We start from the raw sequence: 23,541 nt of genomic DNA on the forward strand, positions 1-23,541 counted from the left end.
AAATAATACGCGTTCGATTTTGTGAGTTTCTACACTATAACATCCTGCTATGCTAGTAATAACAGACCTTTAAATATTTTGAGTCGGAACAGTTAATTAAACATAAAGATATTTTCTTTATCCGTTAACGAATCCGTTATACGCAACGTTTATAAACAAAAAAGTTAATTTTCTATAGATCTCTCTAAACGCTGAGATGATCCAGTAATAAGTCGATTTAAAAAGTAAACATGGCGTAATAAGCCAAACTAGATCCATAAACTCCTTTTAGATTCTTTCTTGTTAATTATTTTAATAAAAGTGCATTAATTTTTGATCAAAAAGTCCTAATGCATAATACCAAATTCAGTGTATTAGCGATATCATTATATGATATAGCTAATATCCTCGCTAAACTGTAATATGTACATTTAATATTTATCTTTTTGGTTAACTAATGGATTAAGGGTATATATATATATATATATATATACATATCAATAAACATACATCCATTAATATATTTATGTATATTATGTATACATATACGGTATAACCTATCTCAGTCGTTCAGATGTTGACAAAATATAGATTTTTATTAATAAATGTTTGTGTTACTTTCTATTCGTACTAATTTATTTTGGAACTTAAAAACTATTGGCCTTAAATAATGTCTAAAATGTGTATAATTAAAAACTGTCTTAAAAATTAAAAGGCAAATTCATTCGCCATTTTTAGTGCAATAATTAGACATTTTTATATTCCTTTTTACTCTCTGATTAGTTACAAATTCGAGGCTATGATTGGGATTTCGATAATACTTAAATTAGAGAAAGGTTACAGAATTATTCAAATTTCAACAAGTTCCAAACCTATCCGGAATAAACCAAAATAAATTACACATTTGCATTCCTACTTTTCTCGGCTACGTGACGATTGTTTTAGATTGTTTATTTATCGTTTTGTGTTTTGGCTACCATTAACATATTTTTGTCTTATGGGCATTATAATGTATTTTACTTAGACTTTTTCATTTTCTTTTTAAGGATATATCACATGTATTGGTCACAATGGAATTCCAGTGTACATTTTCTATTGCGCCGATTCTGAAGCATGAGCATTCCTCAGATTTTCGAAGGGATACTTAAAAACATGTATCTTATTTGTAAATACAGCTTAACTGTAATAATAATACTAATTAAATATTAATATAAATTTCTACAAATAGTATTGAAAACATATAGCTATAGACTAGATTTTTTCATTATGTGAAATATATGGTAACGTGGGATTTATATGCTTTTTAAACACAGTTTTAAATTAATGTGGTTGCTTTTGCTGCTTTACTATGGTAGGTTCACCTTAATCACCATTTTAGCAGTTTTAAAAATGGCCAGAACGTTTGTGCTGACCAGCCCACTATATCTGTAACATAGTATCATTATATTTATCAAATTATTAAAACTATTTTATTTACTAATAATTAACTATAACTTACTAGCTCATCTACCAAATATTCACGTAAAGAAGTTTACAAACATTCTAGGAAGGTTATATCTGTAAAAATTCCAGGAATACTGTATAAATGATCTGATTAATCGTTAAATACATATTAAAATATTCTCTATTCTCTGAAATTACAAACGTTATCCGACACAAAGAGTTTTTTAAAATCTTATTTTATTTTAAAAAGTACGACTGACATAATAACATGAAGCAACAGGTTACTATAATAATCTAACTGATCTTAAAACTAAAGGTTTATATAATAAAAAATATCCTGATGTAGCCACGACGTTATGGCGATTCAGCACTTCTCACGGTGATCACTTAGTCAACTACGCCACTGGAAATGTCTATGGTGAAGAGTCAGCGTTTCTCACGGATGCTAACTCTAAATGCCAATTATAACATGTTTTACCACTCTTGTCTACCATATATCAAAATGTGGTATCGACACAGAGTCAACCGCCTCCTTCTGTGAAATTATTATTGATCATTAATTAAGTAAATAAGTATGTGAAAAAAATAAAATTTGTAAGTGAATCTTTTGTTTCATTATAAGTTTTGCCATTTGGTGGATCGTTTGTGAAAGTTTAAATCATTAAGACGTATATTCATTTATTTGTCCTTATCCTTCATCCTATCCTAAACACGTATCATGCGAAAATAATGAAAATATCGTGATACTAGTGCCTAACTATGTCCTAAAATGTCCGCTAATCAATAAATATCTTGATGTTACAATATGCATTTTAAAACCTTAAATTTTGTGGCTTCTTAAATATATTTAAAGTACAAGAAATGTTCGTGTATGAAATATGTTCACTATTTAAAATAAATTCAATGTTTAATTTATATTTCATTATCCCCGTATATTAACAGTAGATTATTCTAATATGCTGGTCTCATTTCGAACCTGCATGGCGCAAAATGATTCCCGTTTCCCCTCGCTTTTCCACCGTATGAAGCATGGAAAGAGGATAAGATTAAAATATATTTTCAGAGATGCCTTGTCATACAACACATTCATACCTCCTGGCGCTAACCGTGAATAGTGTTCCAGTTCCTGAATGAGTGATAGCTCAAAAAGTCTGTGTTTTCGTTAATTTCGCTGCCTTCTATTTATTTTCTTAAGGCGTTTGGATACCAGACCAGGTAATGCATGTTAGAAATAGAATTTTTAATTACGGTGTTATTTAAAATTGAACTATAGGAGATTTAAAATGTCCATATTTAATGAAATTTTCCAATTCTAATTTTTTATATTAAAGTAATATAATGTAAACAATTAACTTCATTGAATAAAACAATCGTGTGTTTGCAAGTATAAAAAATGTATCAGTGAAGTAATTATTTTTTCGTAAACACTTTTTAGATGTATAAATATTTTTTAGGAATTGAATCCTGGGTTAGGATTTACAAAGTACAAGATTCTTTTCCGGTAGGGCGACCAGGTTAGTAATAAATAAAGAATATATGACCACTAGAACTAGTTAATGTCTAACTTAGTAAACTTTTATAAGCATGAACAATAGTTTTTTGAGGTAGCAATAAGATGTTATCTAAAACTAAAAGAATTTTAGCGAAAATAATTGGCAATTCTAAAACAAGATACGAAGGTTGTATATGTAACTTCCTATTGCATTTATATAAAAAAAATGATACATTCAATTCACTATCTTTGTTTAACATTTACTTAACATAAGCCGTATCGCTAATACAAGCTCTCTGCCAATCAAACAACATTTTTCCAGGATATTAATCTGTTGAACAATTATGTTCGCTTAACGTCATATCATTAGGGATTTACACAAGGGTATGTTAATGTTACTGTTCCTGAAAGTTTCCTATGTAGTTTTAGAAGAGTTGAAGAAAATTGATTCCATTTAGGAGAAATGTTAATAAAAGGAAAGTTCTGTTTTTGACTGATTTTTCAATCAAATTAATTTTTCTTCTGTTGATGTTCTTCTTCCAGATTTCTTTGTATTTTTTATCTCTATTGGTTCTGGGGAATCTGTAATAATACACTTACCAATTCTTCTTTTGGTATCTTCTTGGCGTGAGAAGTCGCGACATTCCTGGTGTAAACAATTATTTGCTTCTTGTTTGGAAGTAGATGAAAGAAAATGCCCAACTGTAATGTCTAAAAAGCAACTGAAATTTAACAAACTTTATCTCTTAGCGTACTTCTTGAGGACACCTCATTAAAATCTGCCACAATTATCGCCAAAGCTATATGTTCCTTCAGCAATAGATAAACTGTCATTAAATAACCATCATCAAAAATATTGTATTATGTAGTAATTTCTGTAGAACGAAAACCCGCTGGTAATATTTTCTTTAAATAAATGCCAGTTAGTTCTGCTACTTCATAAATACTAACTGATTTTCCTGTATTTCCGCAACTATTCATCAACGTTCATAGCCCTATGTTAAAATAACTTGAAATAACGACCATATACAGGATTTATCAAGTAGTTGCATAAATGTCATGTTTCTTACACATTTTGAAAGTGTCTGGAAAATAATGACTTTTATGGTTATCCATTTTTATTATATGAGTGTTACTTGACCCCGGCTTAACATGACGTTTAAAGTGTATTCGTGAGAATAAAAAAAGTGGAGGCACGCTATTTCCATCATTTTTTCTATATTTTCGTATCACCCAATCGTTGTCATGTTGGTTGCTCTCTCTGCGGGTTCTGGTTCCTAGTTAATTAATTCTTTCAGAAGTTAGTATTCTTAGAACGTTTTAAACAGTGAATAGTCTCGCTTCAATAGCTTAATCAAGAAATGCCAAAAAGCCAAGCTGTTCATTTTTTCATTTTGATAGTTGTCAGACCATAGTTAAGCTAAGAAGCTTTCTTGTTCCAAAGAACTAAAAAACTTTTTATGTGCCCTAGAAATTCAAAGAAAGTAATTTCATCTAATTTTTCACCTGATGCATTTTTTCAGCTTTTCTCAGCAATAACTATTTTCTGATTATTGCTGAAACAACAGCTTTCAAATCCTCTATATTTTTGAAAAAATGAAAAATTTATTTTTTTTAACTTCGGCTTCTAGCAATTTTATTGTGAATATAATATATAGCAGACAAATAATAAAAAAAATGCTGATATTAAGACAATTTAATTTTGTTATACAAAGCTGTCTACATTATCCGAAGTCCCAAGAACATATACATCATAGTCTATAAACACTCCTTAAAAATATTTCTACCTCAAAACATTATGCATACTATTCAACACTTTTAAAAAAAGGGGGGAATTACTACGAAAAATCGCGGTTAGTTAGAACATTCTGTAATTCAGGAAGCAAAAAAATATATAAGTTACGTTAAGATAGGACCAATAACACTTTATTAGTTGTTCGCGGTGTCCCCCTGCTCTAGGTGGACTAAGGACTAAGCTTCTAGGGTACTCTAACCGGCTTCTCTGCCAGCCTCTGGAGTCTGGAGTCAGTTGTAGCTTCTCTTTCTTTTCTAACCCAAAGTGAATACTGAGTTAGAGGGTCACAGCAGTCCACTTTCTGCGCGATTCATCCGGCCTTGTTACCTGCATCAACAGGCACAGGTAGCCACTGGCTAGAGGTTGGAAGGAGTCTGGAACGGGTTTGGAGGAAATGATAGGACAAGTAACAACCATCTGTTGACTCCATAATAACACTTTTTCCAATGATACATTACATTTCGTTCTTATCTGACGTTGGTAACATCAAAAGTTAGTTATGGTGGTTACAAACCTACACAAGGAAGAGCAACGAACTTTTAACGACAATAGTCGATGATATTTGCACATTTACATTCCCTTTATGGAACCAACTTTCATTAGCCATGCATCCATATATGTAACATAAAATAATATAACAATTTCTCTATCTACTGAGTTTACCAACCTACCTTCGTTAGTGGTCATCGCTAAACCGTTTAGTGCTCACTTACAAATTTTATCTACGACACCAGCGGCTTAAGGAAACTTTATCTGCTACTCCAACCTTTAGCTGATACGAACATCGTTAGGGAAACACGTGTCGAGACTAAAATAATAAGTTTTGGTTAGTGGTATAACTGTCTCGTGATTTGAGTGTCACACTTCAAACCAAATAGGACTGGTTATCTAAAATACGTGCAATTGGAAATATAATTTTTGAGAAACTGTTTCGGGAACAGAGACAAATTGTAACAAACAGGCAACATGAAAAACTCCGGTTTTGAACCGGTTTGAACAACTGTTATTAAAGATTGGTTCTAAAACCCAAAAACAGTATATTCTTGTGTGAAAAGCACTTCTCTCAACCTTAAAATTGTGAATAACTTTGCTTAATTTGGTAACAAGTAAAATCCCAAATTTCATTAAAGATATCTCCCAAGAGAAATGTACGATTCTTTACAAAAAATTTTATCTGTTTACTCAAGTTCAGTCAGTTAGAAAAGGTTTGTCTTATAAAAATATTTTTTTATTCGTCCCAAGGCTACATACACTCTACTGCGTTATTTAAAAATATTTTCCACGTGTTGTGATATAGCCAGAAAGTCGTTAATTATCTTTCAATGATGATTACATCGAATGGTTTATGAAAAACACTTTTCGATAATATTTCAATAAGAAGCGGGAAACTGTGCAATGTACCAAAGTGCATTTGATGTAAACAGTCTCAGCTGGAAGCTAAGTGAAATTCGCAGGCCAAACAGAATTACGACGCCATGCCCGCCTATTCGTTAAATTGCAGTATTTGCTAATAACGACGTTTTAACGTAATCTTGACCTTTTTTCTTCGTATCAATAAAATAAATGAATTGATCCTGTAACGCAAGCATAATATTATCTAAAGAAAAAACATAATAAATATAAAATAAATTCTACAAATATACACAAACAGACTTAGCGAATAACATTCTGCTTTAGTCTACTCTATTCAACAGTTTTATTTAAAACAAAATGGAAATGAAATAAAATAAAAATTACATACAAATAAAGAAAAAAACCTTTAAAAACCAGGCTAAATTTCTGCGCAAGTAGTTCATTGATGATTCGTTGACGACTTTATTTGTAATTTATAACATTGTATGTAAACGGCTTATGTTAACCTTAAGGGTCAACTGGTTCCACCGATGGCAATTCAAGATTTAGGTTTACCTAACTGAGCATCATGATACTGATTCTATAGACCACACGTCACACTGACCCCTAATGCCTCAGTTTTTTATTGAGGCTTCTGTTTCTGGTTCCCTTCTTAGGACTACGTGACTTAATTAAGTTGATCTGATCCCTCTTATGTTTATTATTGTGCACCTGGGAGACCACACCAATGTGGTTCAAGTATAATTCTGCATACACGCTAGATCTCGTAACCAAATTATACTGATCAAGTTAAGTACTCTTTCAATCCGAAACTTTTTGAAAATCCTATTTATTATTGGAATAATATGATGAATAAAGAGCAACTTTAAACAAAGAAAGAATTCCAAGTTTCCCGACACCACTTAATATTCGAGGAATATGCCACCTACATTTCATTTGACGAAATATATTGCAATATGTTTGAATATCCCACAAATATGCCAAATATGGTATATGTAAAAATAATATTCCTGGCATATGTTTAATAGATATGCAGAGAATATTTAATTTCCATATATGTGAGATATTCCAATAGCATAAGCTATTTAAAATAAATGAAACTTTTTGAACTTTTAAGTAAAGTACATTTTTGTTTTTCAAAATTTCATTTGATAGGGAAAATATATTTCATTTGTGCACCTAATATACCATTTAAAAATGTTGTGGTGAGGGTGCTAAGGCATTATCCCGACCCTTGACAAAAATATGTTGATTCTAGCTTTCCACCTTAATTTTTCCATCTCAATATCAGGTATGCGAGGATATAAAAGATGAAAAAATATTGCAGACAGATAAGATACGCAAAAGATATGTTGCATATATGTATTACAGAAGATAAAAATTAAGTGCTGGCATATGTTTTATGGTTACCTTGGATTTCTCCTGACTATGCCTTGCATATACCAAGTGAGATTTGGGTTATTCCTGGCAGATATGAATATGCAAATTAGATATTAAGTATTTGAAAATTAATAAAACTAAAATTATAAAATGGAAATTTTCTGGATAAAAAATTGTCACATTTTGTATTCAGTCATAAAAACTTGGATAGTCTTTAAAAAATTAAAAAAAAAAGTTTTTTACTCAAAAACATTTGGCATATAATAATAATAATTTAAACAATTCGTTCTAGTATTAAACCACATTGCTTTTTAAAAAAAAAGCTCTTTACACTGGTATGCAAAAATCTCTGATGACACTGTCAAGAAATCTTGGCATACGCGTGATTGTGTGCAGACTTTCCTATGATCAGCTATATCACCCCAGTTACCGGATGTATTCAGAAAGTTATTGCTTCAATACGTGGGAAAAAATACCTTATCAAAACTGATTGGTTAAACAAGAGATGTAGAGGCTTGCACAGAGTTGCAATACTTTTCAAATAGGCATAACATTATCAAGAAGCATCTTACTTGGATGGTAGGTTGAAATGATATCTTTAGATATTAGACAGATTCTTAGTCTGCATAAATATCGCAGAATATATAATTACAATAATAGACTGGAGACAATCCGCAAATTGTCTCTGACTAAAGGGAAACTACGTCTTATACCAAGCATCCCAACTACAATGTCAATTAAATGGCCACCTTTTCAAAATAAAACTAAGCAGGAGTCCATTATGTAGAGCATGCAACCATGAACACGAAATAGCGGGGCACCTGTTCGTACCACCCTCTGCAGTTACAGATACAGAAGCCATATATAAATCATAAAAATAATTAAAAAATCTATAAAATTAATGAAAGAGAGCTTAATTTATTTAAAAAAATAAATAAAAATTAAACTTAATTTATTAACATAAAGAAATATATTGTTTTTAACTATAAGCATAATTTTATTAGAAGCTATTTGAAATTTTTACTATTATTTTACTACATAATAAGTTTATTATTTTCAGCAAAAAAATATCCATTATGTCATTACCGACCACGCTGCTTTTGCCGATTTCTTTCAGTACAAAAAATTATCAGTAATAATAGAAACAGTACATCAAAAATTGCAAAATGAATACCCTAGAAGCGGCAAAGAGCTCAAATACCAACGAAATGGCAGAGTTTGATGGCACTGTCCCAAATACAATATTTGACTGGACAGAATTGATTCCTACATTGATTATCTACGGGTTCAGTTTTATTCTTGGCCTAATAGGAAACTGTCTTATTATATTTACTACCTTCAGATATAGGAGAATGCACAGCGTCACTAATATATTCTTATCCAGCCTGGCATCGTCAGATTTGCTTCTAATTATATTCTGTATTCCTGTAAAGGTAAGTTTTTTCTATAACGTGAACAAAAAAAGTCCGACATAGAAATTGCTGTTCTAATTGATAATATTTTAAAACAATATGGATTAAATAAAATATTTCTTTCGGCAGCAAGGTGATTCATACAAATAATTTTCCTTAAAAATCCTATAAATACTGCAAAAATGTTTATTTATGTAATAAGTTATTGCTAATCGGCAACATATGCAATACAAATTAAAGTGCTATTTAAATACCTAATAAACTTTATATTAGGCGGCGTCAAACATAGAGCAGCAACTTTGATGTTGTGTTTGTTTTAAATGAACTGCCAAATTTGAATTATCAGACTAGTTTATCATACAGAAGTATTTGACAAGTTTATTTGGTGCAAATGAAAATCAATTTTTTTGGCATATTATGTAGCATACCTAGTTAATTTCTTACTATAATTACAATGTTAACTCATACGTTAGTCTTAATGTTCCTTTAGGTGGCTAAACTTTTTTCGTATACGTGGACGATGGGACTGTTTTTATGTAAGAGTGTTCATTACATGCAGAACTTATCAACAATTTGTTCTGTGCTGACTCTTACTGCTATAAGTATTGAAAGGTACGACAAAGGTTTACTCAAAATTTAAAAAATACTTAATATTACTTTTAGGTATTACGCCATTGTACATCCAGTAAGATCTAAGTATATATGTACCTTGAGTCAGGCTAAATCCATTATTATAGTAATATGGATAGTGTCAATATTTTTAGCTGTTCCGACTCTATTTTTATGGGTGAGTAACACAAACAAATTTATGGTAAGGCATCTATGAAGACTTTTTGTTCCTAAAAGTAGAAAATAATAGTGCATTAAAATAAATAAAGCAAATTAAATGATCCTATACACGTTTTTTTCAAGGAAGCAATTCTTTAGTTCCCACAAACACCTGAATACTGTAACGACTATACATTTTATTTAATTTTTAGCACTTAATGAGGGTAGGAATGAATGACGAATTTGCCTGGTGCGTCCGAGATTCGTCAAAAGAAACACTATGGAAATTTCACGAACTATATATGCTCTGGATTATACTGGTGGGACCTTTCAGTGTTATGTCTTATTCTTACGTATTTATTTGTTGGGAAGTATGGAAAGTTATGGAACATCGGCGAGTTATGTGTAATGATAATTCGTAAGATTAACCTTTTAATAATAATTCCCTTGTGGATAAGTTGATTTTTTTAGCCTCGATCCAAACAAGTTTCAGCATAGGAGAGGTTCCATGGAAGGCAAGAAAATTAGATCTGAAGTAAAGAATTACAGAGACGACACAACTATGGTAAGGCAAGTGATTTACATGCTGGTGACGGTGGTAGCGCTTTTTGCAGTATGCTGGACTCCAATTTTAATCGACAACATTCTAACTGCTTATAAAGTCCTTGGGCAGCAAAGAACGGGATTTTTAAAGTATATGTTAAGCACTTTTCATCTGTTGTCATATTTTAATAGGTGAGTATTATCTAAAAACATAAAAGATAGTTTTTAAATATTCTATAATAATTATAATCATATTTTTAGTTGTATAAATCCAGTAATATATGGGTTTATGTCAAAAACCTTCAGAGAAAGCTTTAAGGTAGCACTGTGCTGCTCCCCAGATAAGGCATCGTTCCATCGGACTGGTAGCAACTACAGTATGAGATTTATCTCAAGAAATGGATCCCAAACAAGAACTACAGCTGATGTCAGGCGACAAGAGTCGTCAATGTTTATTACCTAAATAGATGTTACGTTTCCATACATAATTTCTATTTATTTACATATTGTGATCTGTATTATTAATAGTACAAATATGTGTTAAACGTTGTATTGTGGTTTTATTGTTGAAATTACATTCATTTAATTATGATCCAGCTATTATAAGAGCAATCCACTTAAGTTTTCCATCCAGATTTTACCAAAAACAAATTGAAAGTTTTCAGCCGGATAAAATCCCTATTATATATATCCCTTTATTCGATTTTGCTTTAAAAAGCATATTGAAACCCAAGATTTTTATTATATTATTTTCATCATATTTTTGTTACTTTAATATAAAGCAGTTGAGTAAAAATGTAATGCTGCATTAAGAATTTGGGTCTTTTTCTGATTTTCTTAGCAATAATCCTAAGTAGAATAGCATTCATTTGCTAGACTTCGCCAGGCTGCATATTATTTAGAATAAATGGATACTTTTTAATTTTCATTTCTTTAATATCGTAACTTTGTGTGATATCAATAACGGCCTTATTTATTTATTTATAAATGTTCTCTGCTCTAATAGTTTCCTAAAATAAGTATTTTTTACCCATTAGATTCATATATAAGGTGTCCTGTGCCTCAAAAACTTTCTGATTTACAGACAATTTTGTCAATCAAGGTTCAAGAGCCACCATCCAACTTAAAACGTATCTCCAACGTCGAGATTTTATTCTGTTTCTATTTTTTTTTATAAATTATGCACTACTTAAATATTTCAATTTTTGTACACAAAACAGGGATTAATTTGACGGAAAAAAAGTGATCATAAGGGAAGGATTTATATTAGTTACTTACTATTATATAAAAAATAAGGTTCCTTCCCGACGGTAAATTTCAGAATTTTTCCGAGCAATACTTTTCTAGTTAAAGGTGAGTTTATTAAATTTAGTAATTTTGGAGTCTTTTTCTTCTTCAGGTACCATCCATTTCAGCTGTTCCCATAAATCAAGTACGTAGGTTCCGCAATCATGATGTTTTTCTTCTGAACCCTCTTTCCCCTATTACCTTTCCTTGTGTTATGGTTTGCAGAGTATCGATCTTTTTTCGCATCCCCCAGGTACCTATTCAACTTTTCTTTTTTAAATGGTATACGTGACTTCTTGATCTTTTTTCATTCTTCTTAGTACTTCTTTGTTCGTAATATGAGCTTTGTAGGTTGTCTATAGTGTTCTGAGCATTCTCCTATATGTCCAGGATTCTACACCATACAATAAAAAAGAAAAGACATTAAGCATCTTACTTCGTTTAAAAGATATATGTTGTGACTTGAAGATGGCAGTCTTTTAGTGAAATACGGTCCTTGCTTTTCCAATACCACGTACTTACATGTTCATTTATGATGATTCCAAGGTAGCAATATTATTGAATACGTTCAATTCGAGTTCCGTCGACATTTAGGTGATCTCTATTTATGCCTGTTGCTGATGATCACTTGTTTCATTTTAGAGTCTGGAGCAGAGGAATACAGTCACACAAGCTATACCTTTCAGATCTGTTTTTTTGTCCTGATAATGGTGTCCACATTTTCTTCTGGCCTTTTCATTATTTCCTGAAATTATAGTAACTTAAATAATTATAGACTCCAAATCATTTTTTTTTATTCATTCAATTATAAAACTACAAAAATATAAAATTCCCTGCTAGAGGGTATTCCTCATCACATGCAACATAAAAAAAAATCTTTATGCAGTTTCTGGATGAGTAGTTTATTTATTTGTTATTCCCGATCGATCAGAATGTAGCATTATATAACACCAATTTAATTAAATTTAAATCATTCATTTATTTTCAACGTGGTATTGTATGTATTTAAAATCCAATGCTTATATAAAGCTTCTCACAAAGAATTAATATTTATGTTTGCTAGCTCTCAGGATTTATATTTATATAAGAAAACCATAAAATTTATAATTGCACTATTATACATTTGGTTTATTTTTTTGCTTGCCACACCGAGTCCTTAATAACAGCTTATTCCAGACATTAGCAACAGAAAACGCGGTAATCAACACAGCGTTGTATAATAATCGTCATTTATAAAATCATATTTAAGCTAAACTTATTAATTAACTATCTGAATGCTTACTATAGGTATTTGCTGATCTGGTTGTAAATAAACAAAAGTGGGTTAGCTAAAAAAAGATATCAACATCAAAAACATATTTTTATTCAGAATTTTTTACTTGCCCAATATTTACATATTTTACATTTAAAATATGAAATAAAACTTTAACAATTATTGCATAAAAGCCTATGATGAAAAACAAGCAAGGTTTTTTAAGCTAATCGATTACAACTTAGTTAAATACCCGGGTATCCCAAAAATATACCGACAAACTTCAAGGGGTAATCGTGGATATCAAAACAATTATTTTTTGTCCGGTAAACATATGTCCGCAAATGAGCCGTTTGGGCTTTAGAGCAAAAAAACGGTTTTTTACGGTACTATTATTTTGCTCATTAACTTAACCGCTATTTACAGTGCAGAAAACATTTCATCATCAATATTCCAAATTACAACTAACGTGGTTTCAATATGACGGGGCACCTCCACATTTTGATGCAAATGTGCGCCGGTATTTGGATCACCGTTTCCCCCCAACCATGGATTGGAAGAGGAGGTCCCGTTGCCTGGCCCGCGCGATTTCAACCCCCTAGATTTTTTTCTTTGGGGTTATCTGAAATGTTTGGTCTACCTGCTCCTAATGAGAAAGATCTGCTAGTAACAGCGATTCAGTTAATGAGAAAAATATTTGTTTCGATGTTCCCTACTACCCCATGAAGTTTGTCGAGACATATATGTATATTTTTGAGACCAAATGCTTTCAAAAATAAAAATTTAGTAAATACTAATTTTCAATTTTTGAAATTAAGAAACTTGGATAATTTAAAAGGTCTAAATTAAAATAAAAAATCTCCAAATCCTTTAAAAATTGAGTCAAATCGTATATATCAGGTTGACAACTGATTGACCAAGATTTGTCGAATATCAATTGGGCATGTGTGTGACGTACCTATCTAAATTTTTTTAGATTTATTAACAATTTCAAGGAGTTTAACTGTTTTATCAGAATGTAAATGAAATCAAAATAGATTTCATATTTCTAAGCAGAAAAAATACTTTCTCACGTTAAAAATACTAAGTTAATTGGCAGACAAAGCAACATATTATCTATTTTTAAAACAATACTACAAGGGGGCGCTGAAACCATTGATAAACGTAGGATGTACAAGACAATTAAAATTCTCGACAAAAAAAAATTTATTTGACTTTACGTTTTAAAATGTTAATAGAAAATCTGTCGACAGACGTGAATATTTTATTTAAGTTTCTTATTATCATTTTAAATTGAATTAGCAGGACTAATAATTAATGAATGTGTAGTTATGATCAAAATACAATAAAACATAGGTATTATATAAGAATATTTAAACAAATTTAAATTTTTTTGTAGGTAAAATATTGTACTTTAGTGCCAGAATTGTTAAGAAATCAATAAAAATCGGTCACAATTTGACAATAAATGTTTTATATTTCGCTTTTGTTGCCAAAACAGAGATAATTATGCTTATTACTTATAAATATATATCTTCGGGTGGGCTTATATATTTTTGCCTCATATTCCAAACATGCTCAAATTAGGATTCCTACAACTGAATTTACTTGTTTGACCAAGAAACATCTTAAAAAATGAAATTGTGAAAACTTGCAACTTGAAAAGTGTGTTCTTATGAAACAATGATACATAAAACAATGAAACATAACTTTTAAAATTAGAATGTTGATTTTTGATTGTATTATCTGTCGGGATAGTTAGGATAATAGATGTGTTATCTTTCCGCTATATGTTATAGAAGCAACAAAAAAAAATTAAAGGTGTTTCATAAATTTAGGTACTTGTTACAAAATAATTCTCAACAATTGCATTATATTTATTTCATAAAACTTTAAATCTGCCATAAGCCCTCACACTATATGTACAAAAGTTTCAAATAATTTGCTACTAAAAACAGAGCATCACTAACAAAATGAAGGTTTTAGGAGCGAATACTTAAGTTTAGGTGAGCAAAATACTACCACATAAATCCATATGTCATAAAAAATTGAGCTTTACCAAGTTCCTGCTGCAACTGAGCCAAATGCAAACTTTATACAAAAAAAAACAACCAAGTAAAAACTAGGACCACTATTTACTAACAAAACTTATTTTCAAATACAAAATGAAAAAATCCCACTAAATAAACTGCCAACCTGGCAATAAAATGGGGATTCACTTCTAAACAAACTAGTACCAAACTATATTATGCTAAAAGTTCGATTATCCCTGAAAAATAGTCTATATTAAAACAAAATGTCTCGAAGTACTTTTTTAAGAATCAATTCACATTTTGACCAGATTATTGTCCTGTTTAATGAAGACATTATTTGCATAAAACTAGTTAAAATGTCTATGCCCGAATAACAGATGCATCTGAGAACTGATTACCGTTACCAAATAGCATAGCCAAACTACAATTTGTCAAAAAAGTCACGAAACATTTTGTATTATTCTACGCAGTAAATTTGCGAAAAACGCAAATACCTATCAGATTCTCTTAACCTCGAACCCGCTCAAATTAATTTATTTTTAGTCTCCACTCGCACTTTAATGCCATACTTATTACGCAACAAAATTCAGTACAAATTTTTCCGATTTTTTATTTATTATCGCTAAATACGTTTTAATAATTTAAAACACTATTATATTATTCTTAGAGTTCTTACAATAAGTCTTTCTATGATAAAAGTGGAACTAAACATTTCCGATTGAACCCAACCATTCTGTGGTTAAAACGTTAGAAATATTCAAAATATCCATTGGAAAAAATTGCTTTAATCGGTATTAATCACCCCACAAGCCTTCAATATTTATTGCTTTTTATGTTTAAAACAGCCACCAGTTATTTTATTGCACGAAAAAATTCGAAAAAACACACCGACTAGCTTGTAGGAAGGAACGAATAAGATATTTTCTTAATTTATTATTTTGTCTATATTTAAACTACTTGGTCCAAGTACCACATTGTGGTAAAAATCCATCCGAATGGTTAGAAGTATATATGTAATTATTTTCTATTTGATTTACGAAAAAGATTACGGGTTCGAGATATAAAACTTCAAGTAATTGTATTACAATCACAGATAAAAATAATACATAAGACTAAGAGTAACAAGAATACAAAAAACACATTCATACCTACATACACAATTTTTAAAATATTAGTAAGCGTAAATTAGCTGGTCTTTGCTGGTCGAAAAATCAAATGAACTATGAAATTGAAAATAGGTCAAAAAGGTCAATTTAATTCCAAAACAATACTAAATCGTATTCAGTTGTTATTTAACTTCCTGAACATACAAATCTCGGAAATATTCTCGTAGAAAAACATTACGTGAAGAATTATTATTGACTTTTTTTGAAGCCATTTTCAATTCGCTATTCGAACTTTATAATATTTATCGTCAACAGAGGTAACCTACATAAGTATGTAAACAAGTCTAAGTTTTAAAACAAACACGTCGCTTTTCTAAATGTATGTCGCAACGGATCTCGTGTTAGCATCTTAACTAGCAGTTTTTTTGTGGAATAAATACCTACTCCTAGTTTTGTTTTTAACAAATTTTGATTAACAGCTAGGTGCATAACACTTAGGTGCTTTGAAATTATATCTCACTACAAACATACAATTTAAAACTACAACTTGCTAAAGTAGAAAAATGGACGTGGTTTTTCCCAATTCATGAAGTAACCCTTGTTGGCTTGCAAAGTGGAAGCGGAAAGAAATACTGAAGTGGAGCATCCTAGAAAACAATAATCATTAAATAATTGTCAGAGTTAATAATAAACTAAAATATAAAATTAATAGATGCAAATATTTATTTATTAAGGACAGTCCAGTTTTTATAAGAAAAATAAAGACGGTCAATGTCTGAAAATAAACCGGTATATTACAAATGTTTTGTGTTTAAGAAATACTGCATTGAATTCGTTGCCTACTCAGAAAGCTTTTTCAAATTCATTAATTATCATGCCACCCATTAAAAGACGTGAAACTGAACATACATATACATCAGAAACAGTGTTATAATGTAGATTACTTTTTAAAAAATTAAAATATCACTTAACATACAGGGATTTTCTGCGTTCTAGTTATTTCCGATGTTTAAATTAGGATCCATTATTCCTTAATAGTAGGTAGTTTTTTAGCACAATAAATATGAAAATTTGATCATAGCAAATTTTCAATTATAGCTTGATAAAACCTGAGGAAAAATGATGGATGCAATACTGAAAACATAATTTTAAGGTCAACATTAGGATGATCAAAAAAATTTAAAAAAAATTGAATGAACAAAGATACTAGATTTGTTACTTACTATAGTAGATATACAGTACGAATTTTTCTTGTCATGCATAATTTTTGTTTTTTGTTAAACAAAGTTGTCAAATAATTTTTTTAAATATTTGTTTGTATATTTATCTTCTAATTTTTAAGTTAAATATAAATATAAATATATTAAATATATAACGCTTGCCGCCAAAGAAATATTATTTATTATGCTATTTGGCATAACGCAATAAATCTTGAAGTTGCAACGGCAAGAAGGTGAATTATAATGTTTTGGGGCCGAATCCATTATATTCTTGCCCGCATGTTACAGCTTTATAGATAGATGCACACTCTTGTGGTAACAATAATTGAACATAATTCAAAGTTGCTGCAGGTATTAACCAACTGCGTTTATACTCAGCACGTCTTTAGGCAAAACTTGACAATAATCTGAACCAAACAGGACATCTTCCACAAAGATTTATTGCAGTATGTTAAATGGCTTTACCTATAAATGTTATTTGAAAAAAATAGCTAAAGATTATTCAATTCAATTCAAATTCAAAATGGTTTATTTGTCAAAATTTTCAATTGAAAAAATTATAGATTTATTAAAACCATTTGAGTTATCAACGTAAACAACGTAATTAAACTTGAAAGATTATACACATAAAACGTATGTGCATATTCTTATAAATGGAAAAAATATAATACATATTACGTAGTTTGTAGTTGAGTTTCTTCAAGGTTTTCCAATTATCATAATTTTTAACAGGCATGAAATAAAACCAAATTAAACAAGATGTATTAAATTATGAAACATCAATGTTATCAGAGAGACGACCTTCTTTTTACTTAATCTCCAATACACACAATCAGAATATTTTTGTCACTACAAAATATTGATAAACCAATATATATAAACACCTTGCCGCCGGTAATATCAATAGAAACCGATAAGGCAATATTTTCTTTACATACGTTTTATCATAAATATATAATTAATCATATTGTATATTTCAAACTTAATAGAGATATTATTAGATGGACTCTGTTATCCTTTTAGCTAATTTCTTAATTTTGCCTCTTAATAAACAAATAGATAATTATTATACAACAAACAATTATTGCTAAACTGATGAAACAATGACCGGCATCTATTGTTTTTTTTCCACCTCTCCGGTAACTGAACTTGTAAAATAGATACAATAATAAAGTCTTAGGCAAAAAAAGTCTATGTCGTATTAAAATTACATCTCACCACAAGTAGTTAAATGATAAGTCCGCGAGTTTTTGTGCATGCCATTTAACAAATCTTAAGCAATAAAAATATTATGACATATATACAAAGTCCTTAACCATTAAAAAAATATTTGCAAGTCAAGTAGTAAAATTTATTATAGTTAAAACACAGTCTATTGTTATATTTAGTTCATTATTTGTTTGTCGTTACCAGTCCTCAGCCTTTTTATTGCGTTGCGTAACACCATTCTTATTCAAGTTGAGCTGCTTTCTACTATACTATGTATAGTAATAATGATTGTGGTTCTACTTGTTTTGTGTCTACTATGCGTGGATTAAAGCATACGTAACACCAACATTTTTCTTAATATATTTAAAATGGGATCAATTGTAATAAAAATTAATGATTCATCCCCGATGAAAGATCAATGCTGCAATGAGGAAATAGCAGTAGATTGGATCACAATAGACTCTGTCTAATAAGTATTCCTGATTGCTGAACGATTAAATTAATTTAACTATTAAATTAATCTAACTGCTCAGGGCATGTCAACTGCTACCAATTTGCTGCTATATAATGCCCATATATTAAAATCCATGGAAAAGAGGCTACAGGTTGACTCTGTACACACTCTCCTAATTTTATCATAGATTCCCTCAAGAATAAAAAATCTTTTTCATAAATAATCTCTTTTTGTTTAAAATCATATCTGGCTTAGCTTTATGCCCTGAAGATTGTAGTTGGACAACTATAATGTCCTTCAGAATGGGAAGTAGCATTAAAACATGTTATGTTTCATTTCATCATAGGAATTATGAAATGAAAGCCCATTAGAATGCTACTCAAACAAACAAATAAACCGAATAACATTATTACTTTATTTAGTTCTAAAAGTCTTAAAAAAACAGTATTCCAAAGTTGACTTTTCTGTTATACTGTATAGTGCTCAGAAAGATTTTATTACACTATCAAAGAATTTAATTTGCAAAATGTACATGAATAAATAATAGATTTTTATATTATAAATAAAATTCCAGAGAAAATATTTTTATGGATTTCCTAGTTTCATCATCCATTGTTAAGGAGAAAAATAGGAAAAAGAAAACTCAAAAAATACAAAAAAAATAAAATCACACAAACATTTTTATTAAAGGCATGGATATGATATATTAAGGGCTTACAGCTTATCACTTTTAAAGAAAATAACTATTAAAAGAAAGGGCCTGAAATCAAGGTGCAGGAACAAACAAACCAATTTGATTTCTGTATTCTAGTTCCAAAGTATCTTATTTTGCATAAATTAATTTGTTTTTGACATAAATGATTTTTTATGGAATAAAACTCTTACAAAATCACAGACCCGGACAAAAATCCTCAAATAAAGACATTTTGAATCCTACTAAACACCATAATTACCGATTAATAATATTTGGATATCAAGAGCAGATTTGTGCAGTTAATCTGATTACCTCATTTATTCTGCAGTAAACTTTATGGAACTTAACAAGTTTTGGTAGTAAACTCATATTAAAATGTGTAAGGATAATCATTTGAGATGCTTTGTAAAAAAATCTATTTATCTGAGTGGTTAATTACTTAAAGGAAATGGTAATTTTTATTGCAACACTAATTCAATTTCAATTATAAATAAATTCATTGATATTCAAAGAATTTCTAAGAGATTTAAAAAAAAAATATTTAAATTAGCTGCATCAAGACATTTTTGAATAAAATTCATAAATTGGGTCTCCACAATGCTCAATTTTTTTTCTATACAAGCATATTGATTAAAATTCAACAGTCAAAAATTTAAATATAAATATAGGGCAATCCATAAAAGAGAAATTAAAAAGATCTGTTTCATAGCTACGGTGTAAGCTTGCTCTCTATGGTGAGGGATGCCAGTAGTTTGCAGCTTAATAAAATATTTTAAAAAGTTTAAAAAAAATTGCATTACTCATTTATTTAAGTAGTTCTTCTTTTGCATGCCTAAATACCTACTTGTCTAAAAAAACCAAAATGTGAATATAATACTAAAATATATGCTTTAAGAACTTATATTTAGAAAAATGTACTAAAAAAAAGTTGGCTTAATTCATAAGTGTGTTAAGTAAACACTACACTAGAATGTAATACTGTTTGTGTTACATATAATTTTATTTTATAAAACTACTAATTATTGCAGCATTCCACTTCCCAATCAGTTTAATTTACCTTAGATATGGAAGATGAAAAATTTTATAATTCTATTAGTGTGAAAATACACCTCATTTTTTTTTGCCACGAAAAATATTGGTTTTGTCAAAATTCCAAGTGATTTTTTGTAGATATACACAATGTTGAGGTTTTTGGCATATTTCCAGAAAGCGAAATGTAAAGCTAAATTTTTCTTTCAGTATTGAGAAATCCAGAGATTTACAAATTATATGAAGTATAATTCATAATCTCTGGTAAAATTCCGTAAACTCAGTTACATGAAACTCTGGAAAGACAGACTTGTAAACTTTAACAAACAGTAAAATATGCCAGAGTTAACAATTTACATAAATGATAAGCTATTTATTGACTTTTTTAAGGGTTTTTTCTATTAAATGGCGATTGTACTGATCACTGAAGAAAAATGACATTCTTTAACAAAAAATGTACAGAGCTGCCATTAAAATCAATTAACTTGTGAATGTTATTTTATGTGAATAATTTTCCCTGAATTTGTTTTCTTAATATAAGGTAAATTGATGGATTGAAATAGATTCTTTGTGTTAATAAAAAAGATTTTAGTTGTAAAGCTGTAAAAAAATAAATTAAAAAATGAAATATATTTGAGACCATAACTGCAATGATCCATAAAATAAAATAATCCACTGAAAGGTTGAAATAACCTAGGGAACTATCATCATGGAAATGCTGGCAAACAGCTGATACATGTCAACATGTAGGCCAAATGTAAACAAGCCCTATAATTGAAGATTTTTAAATCTGCTTTTTTACATTTCACCATTATTTAATATTTCTTTGTCAGATTTATGTAAAATTTTATTTGTTTTAATAAAATGACAGATAATATTGTTAGGGAATAAAGAAATTTTATATCACAACAGAACTTTTAGTAAAAAAGAAAATAAATCAAAAGGATTAAGACTAAAAAAAGAGGGGTAACAGAAAATTATGCTTAATGAATTAAGGTTAAATTTGTCAAATCAATTTTGATTAGTGAATTGGGTTGACAATAAAGGGATGAAATAACAAAATAAGTCAATTGGTGAATGAGATATCTCAAGTAAAACATAATAATAAATATAATGAATTTACCTTTTACTTAAGGTGATATCCTATGGTGCTCCATTTCAAATTTCTTAACTTGGTCTCTCCAACAAACCAAACTAGATTATTTGACCAGCAGTTTCATGTAACATACACATCACACAGTGCCAGAAAGTTTTAAAAGGAACATTTTTTAATAAATAAACAAATTTGAGTTCTAGGAAACATCTACTTAAATCAGGTATTAGTCATCTAGTGCCAATATGGAGCTCCTCGAGGATTCCTCATCAGACTCATAATAAAATTTCTTAGTGGAAAATCCCATTTGCACCCTTCTAACAGCTTCATTTATCAAATTTTCGGACCTGAGCAAAGCTTGCAAAAGTTCATAGGGATCTTGCTGATTGAGATCTGCTTGCTTATTTTTGTGTCTAACACAGGTTGGCTCACATGAATCACAAAAATATTTACCGGGCAAGCGGTACGGTGACGCACGAGACGACTTCCGTGAAAGGTGACTACAGGGTATTGCCTTCAACGATGGTGGTCCACTTGATAACCTTAAATTTTCCTTAATTTCAAGAACGAGTCCTTCTACGTCGTTGGACGATACAGCTATATTGAAGGTTTGCTCTTTGGATGGAACCGGGGCACTCATTTTTGGTATTGGGCACACTTCAGCAGACGGCATCTCTACTTCCTGAATTTTTTCTCCTCCTTGGCAATACTGACCTGCAATGTTTACAAACAATAGGGTTTACGATTTTACAAGTCTCCTCCCTAGCCACCTAATACAGACAAACACTGACAAACTAATAATAATAAAAAGCGCCAACGTTCACCGCGCACCACGTCACAGGCTTGCTTGGCGTCACTTTCCATTTTTGAACAATGAGCATGCGCTTTGGGGCCGGTAACGTTAAAATAGAAAAACACACTGACAGTGTCCCACAGTGAGTTGACCTTTAAATTTAATTGGACAAAATATAACTTTTATAAGCAATTTATTTTTTTTAATTCAGGGTATTGCAAATTACCTGAGCTACCATTTTTAATATTTGTGTCAAATTAGGGCACTTTCTTTATATAATTTCATTTTATGATTTCCTTTCAATATACCAAACGCAAATTTTAAGGTAAATTTATTTGTTTTTTAATGTTGTTTCCATTCCTAGACTATTTTTTATTGCTGATATGATCTTTTTATCAATCAAATAAAGAAAATGAAAAAATGTCAAATTATACTTAAAGTATCTCAAGAAGCATGCTTATAAATCAAAATTTTACAACAACAAAGAAGTTAGAAGGTATGCCTAGTAGAAAAAATATGTGTGTTCACTCCACAGTATTTATTTTTTAACTTTATAGGCAGTTTATTGAATAAACACTTAGGAACAATATATTTTTTTTGGGTTGTGGTTTATTAATTTTGGGTCGTAAAACGCTTAACGTTACAATATTATTGCATCAAACTTCAGAAGTTCATTTGGGTTTGTTGTGAGTGGGGCATCTTGACTCCCTCCACTGTGACCCTAGGTCTATTGTGCTAGGAGTTCATTTACTCTGTTTGGGTAAACAATGATTTATCTACACTAATTTACTCTTTTAGGATAATGAAATAGTAAATATTTGGATGATCAAACAAAATGGGGAAGGCCCAGGAAGACTAGTAGCATTAACATGATTAAGTATCATATTTAGAAAGAGAAAATTGTTAATTGATTGATCAGGTTGTTTTAAATTGTGATACCTACTTAATGAAAATGAATCATACATTTTTATTCTTCATTATTTTATATTTAAACCTGAAGACATTGACAAAAATTATCTGACTATGTAAACTATTCCACTATTTCCGCTTTAGACCACAATAATCATCACACAGAATCACCTTCATAGACGTAACCAAAACAAATTCTATTATTAGTCACACCCAATATACAGTGTCAACTGTGACAACTTGACAGCAACAACTAACAATAACATTTTCGGAAACAATAATAACAACATATTGTCC

At 29.9% G+C, this 23,541-nt stretch overlaps 2 protein-coding genes across 4 annotated transcripts; one reads left to right on the plus strand and one right to left on the minus strand.

The window, feature by feature from the left end:
* The first annotated feature begins 2,475 nt into the window (after positions 1-2,475).
* LOC126749038 (QRFP-like peptide receptor) lies at positions 2,476-10,715 on the plus strand. Of its 2 annotated transcripts, XM_050458648.1 has the most exons (8): positions 2,476-2,637; positions 2,877-2,936; positions 8,503-8,875; positions 9,345-9,466; positions 9,518-9,641; positions 9,835-10,040; positions 10,094-10,357; positions 10,427-10,715. In XM_050458648.1, exons 3-8 carry the CDS (start codon positions 8,609-8,611, stop codon positions 10,626-10,628), a joined length of 1,185 nt encoding a protein of 394 aa, XP_050314605.1. In that variant the 5' UTR covers positions 2,476-2,637; positions 2,877-2,936; positions 8,503-8,608; the 3' UTR covers positions 10,629-10,715. The 2 variants fall into 2 exon arrangements, with proteins under 2 accessions (XP_050314605.1, XP_050314606.1); XM_050458649.1 differs by lacking the exon at positions 2,877-2,936 and having other exon boundaries at positions 2,486-2,637.
* A 4,105-nt stretch (positions 10,716-14,820) lies between these two features.
* On the minus strand, positions 14,821-23,315 carry LOC126749043 (uncharacterized). Of its 2 annotated transcripts, none has more exons than XM_050458655.1 (3): positions 23,279-23,315; positions 21,573-22,256; positions 14,821-16,490 (listed from the first exon to the last, which is right to left on the minus strand). In XM_050458655.1, the coding sequence occupies exons 1-2, from the start codon at positions 23,298-23,300 to the stop codon at positions 21,769-21,771; spliced, it is 510 nt and encodes a 169-aa protein (XP_050314612.1). In that variant the 5' UTR covers positions 23,301-23,315; the 3' UTR covers positions 14,821-16,490; positions 21,573-21,768. The 2 variants fall into 2 exon arrangements, with proteins under 2 accessions (XP_050314612.1, XP_050314610.1); XM_050458653.1 differs by lacking the exon at positions 23,279-23,315 and adding an exon at positions 22,313-22,421.
* Positions 23,316-23,541: the final 226 nt, after the last annotated feature.

This window comes from Anthonomus grandis, chromosome 22 (assembly GCF_022605725.1).
Source record: "Anthonomus grandis grandis chromosome 22, icAntGran1.3, whole genome shotgun sequence".
NCBI classification, from domain to species: domain Eukaryota; kingdom Metazoa; phylum Arthropoda; class Insecta; order Coleoptera; family Curculionidae; genus Anthonomus; species Anthonomus grandis.

What these genes read in the sequence shown, in the direction of transcription:
- LOC126749038 (XM_050458648.1), top strand. Translation starts at nt 8,609, where the DNA reads ATGAATACCCTAGAAGCGGCAAAGAGCTCAAATACCAACGAAATGGCA. An exon ending in TTCCGACTCTATTTTTATGG is followed by an intron (nt 9,642 to 9,834) that starts GTGAGTAACACA and finishes TTTAATTTTTAG; the next exon opens with CACTTAATGAGGGTAGGAAT. An exon ending in CTGTTGTCATATTTTAATAG is followed by an intron (nt 10,358 to 10,426) that starts GTGAGTATTATC and finishes TCATATTTTTAG; the next exon opens with TTGTATAAATCCAGTAATAT.
- LOC126749043 (XM_050458653.1), bottom strand. Translation starts at nt 22,406, where the DNA reads ATGGAAAGTGACGCCAAGCAAGCCTGTGACGTGGTGCGCGGTGAACGT. An exon ending in TCAGTGTTTGTCTGTATTAG is followed by an intron (nt 22,257 to 22,312) that starts GTGGCTAGGGAG and finishes TAAACATTGCAG; the next exon opens with GTCAGTATTGCCAAGGAGGA.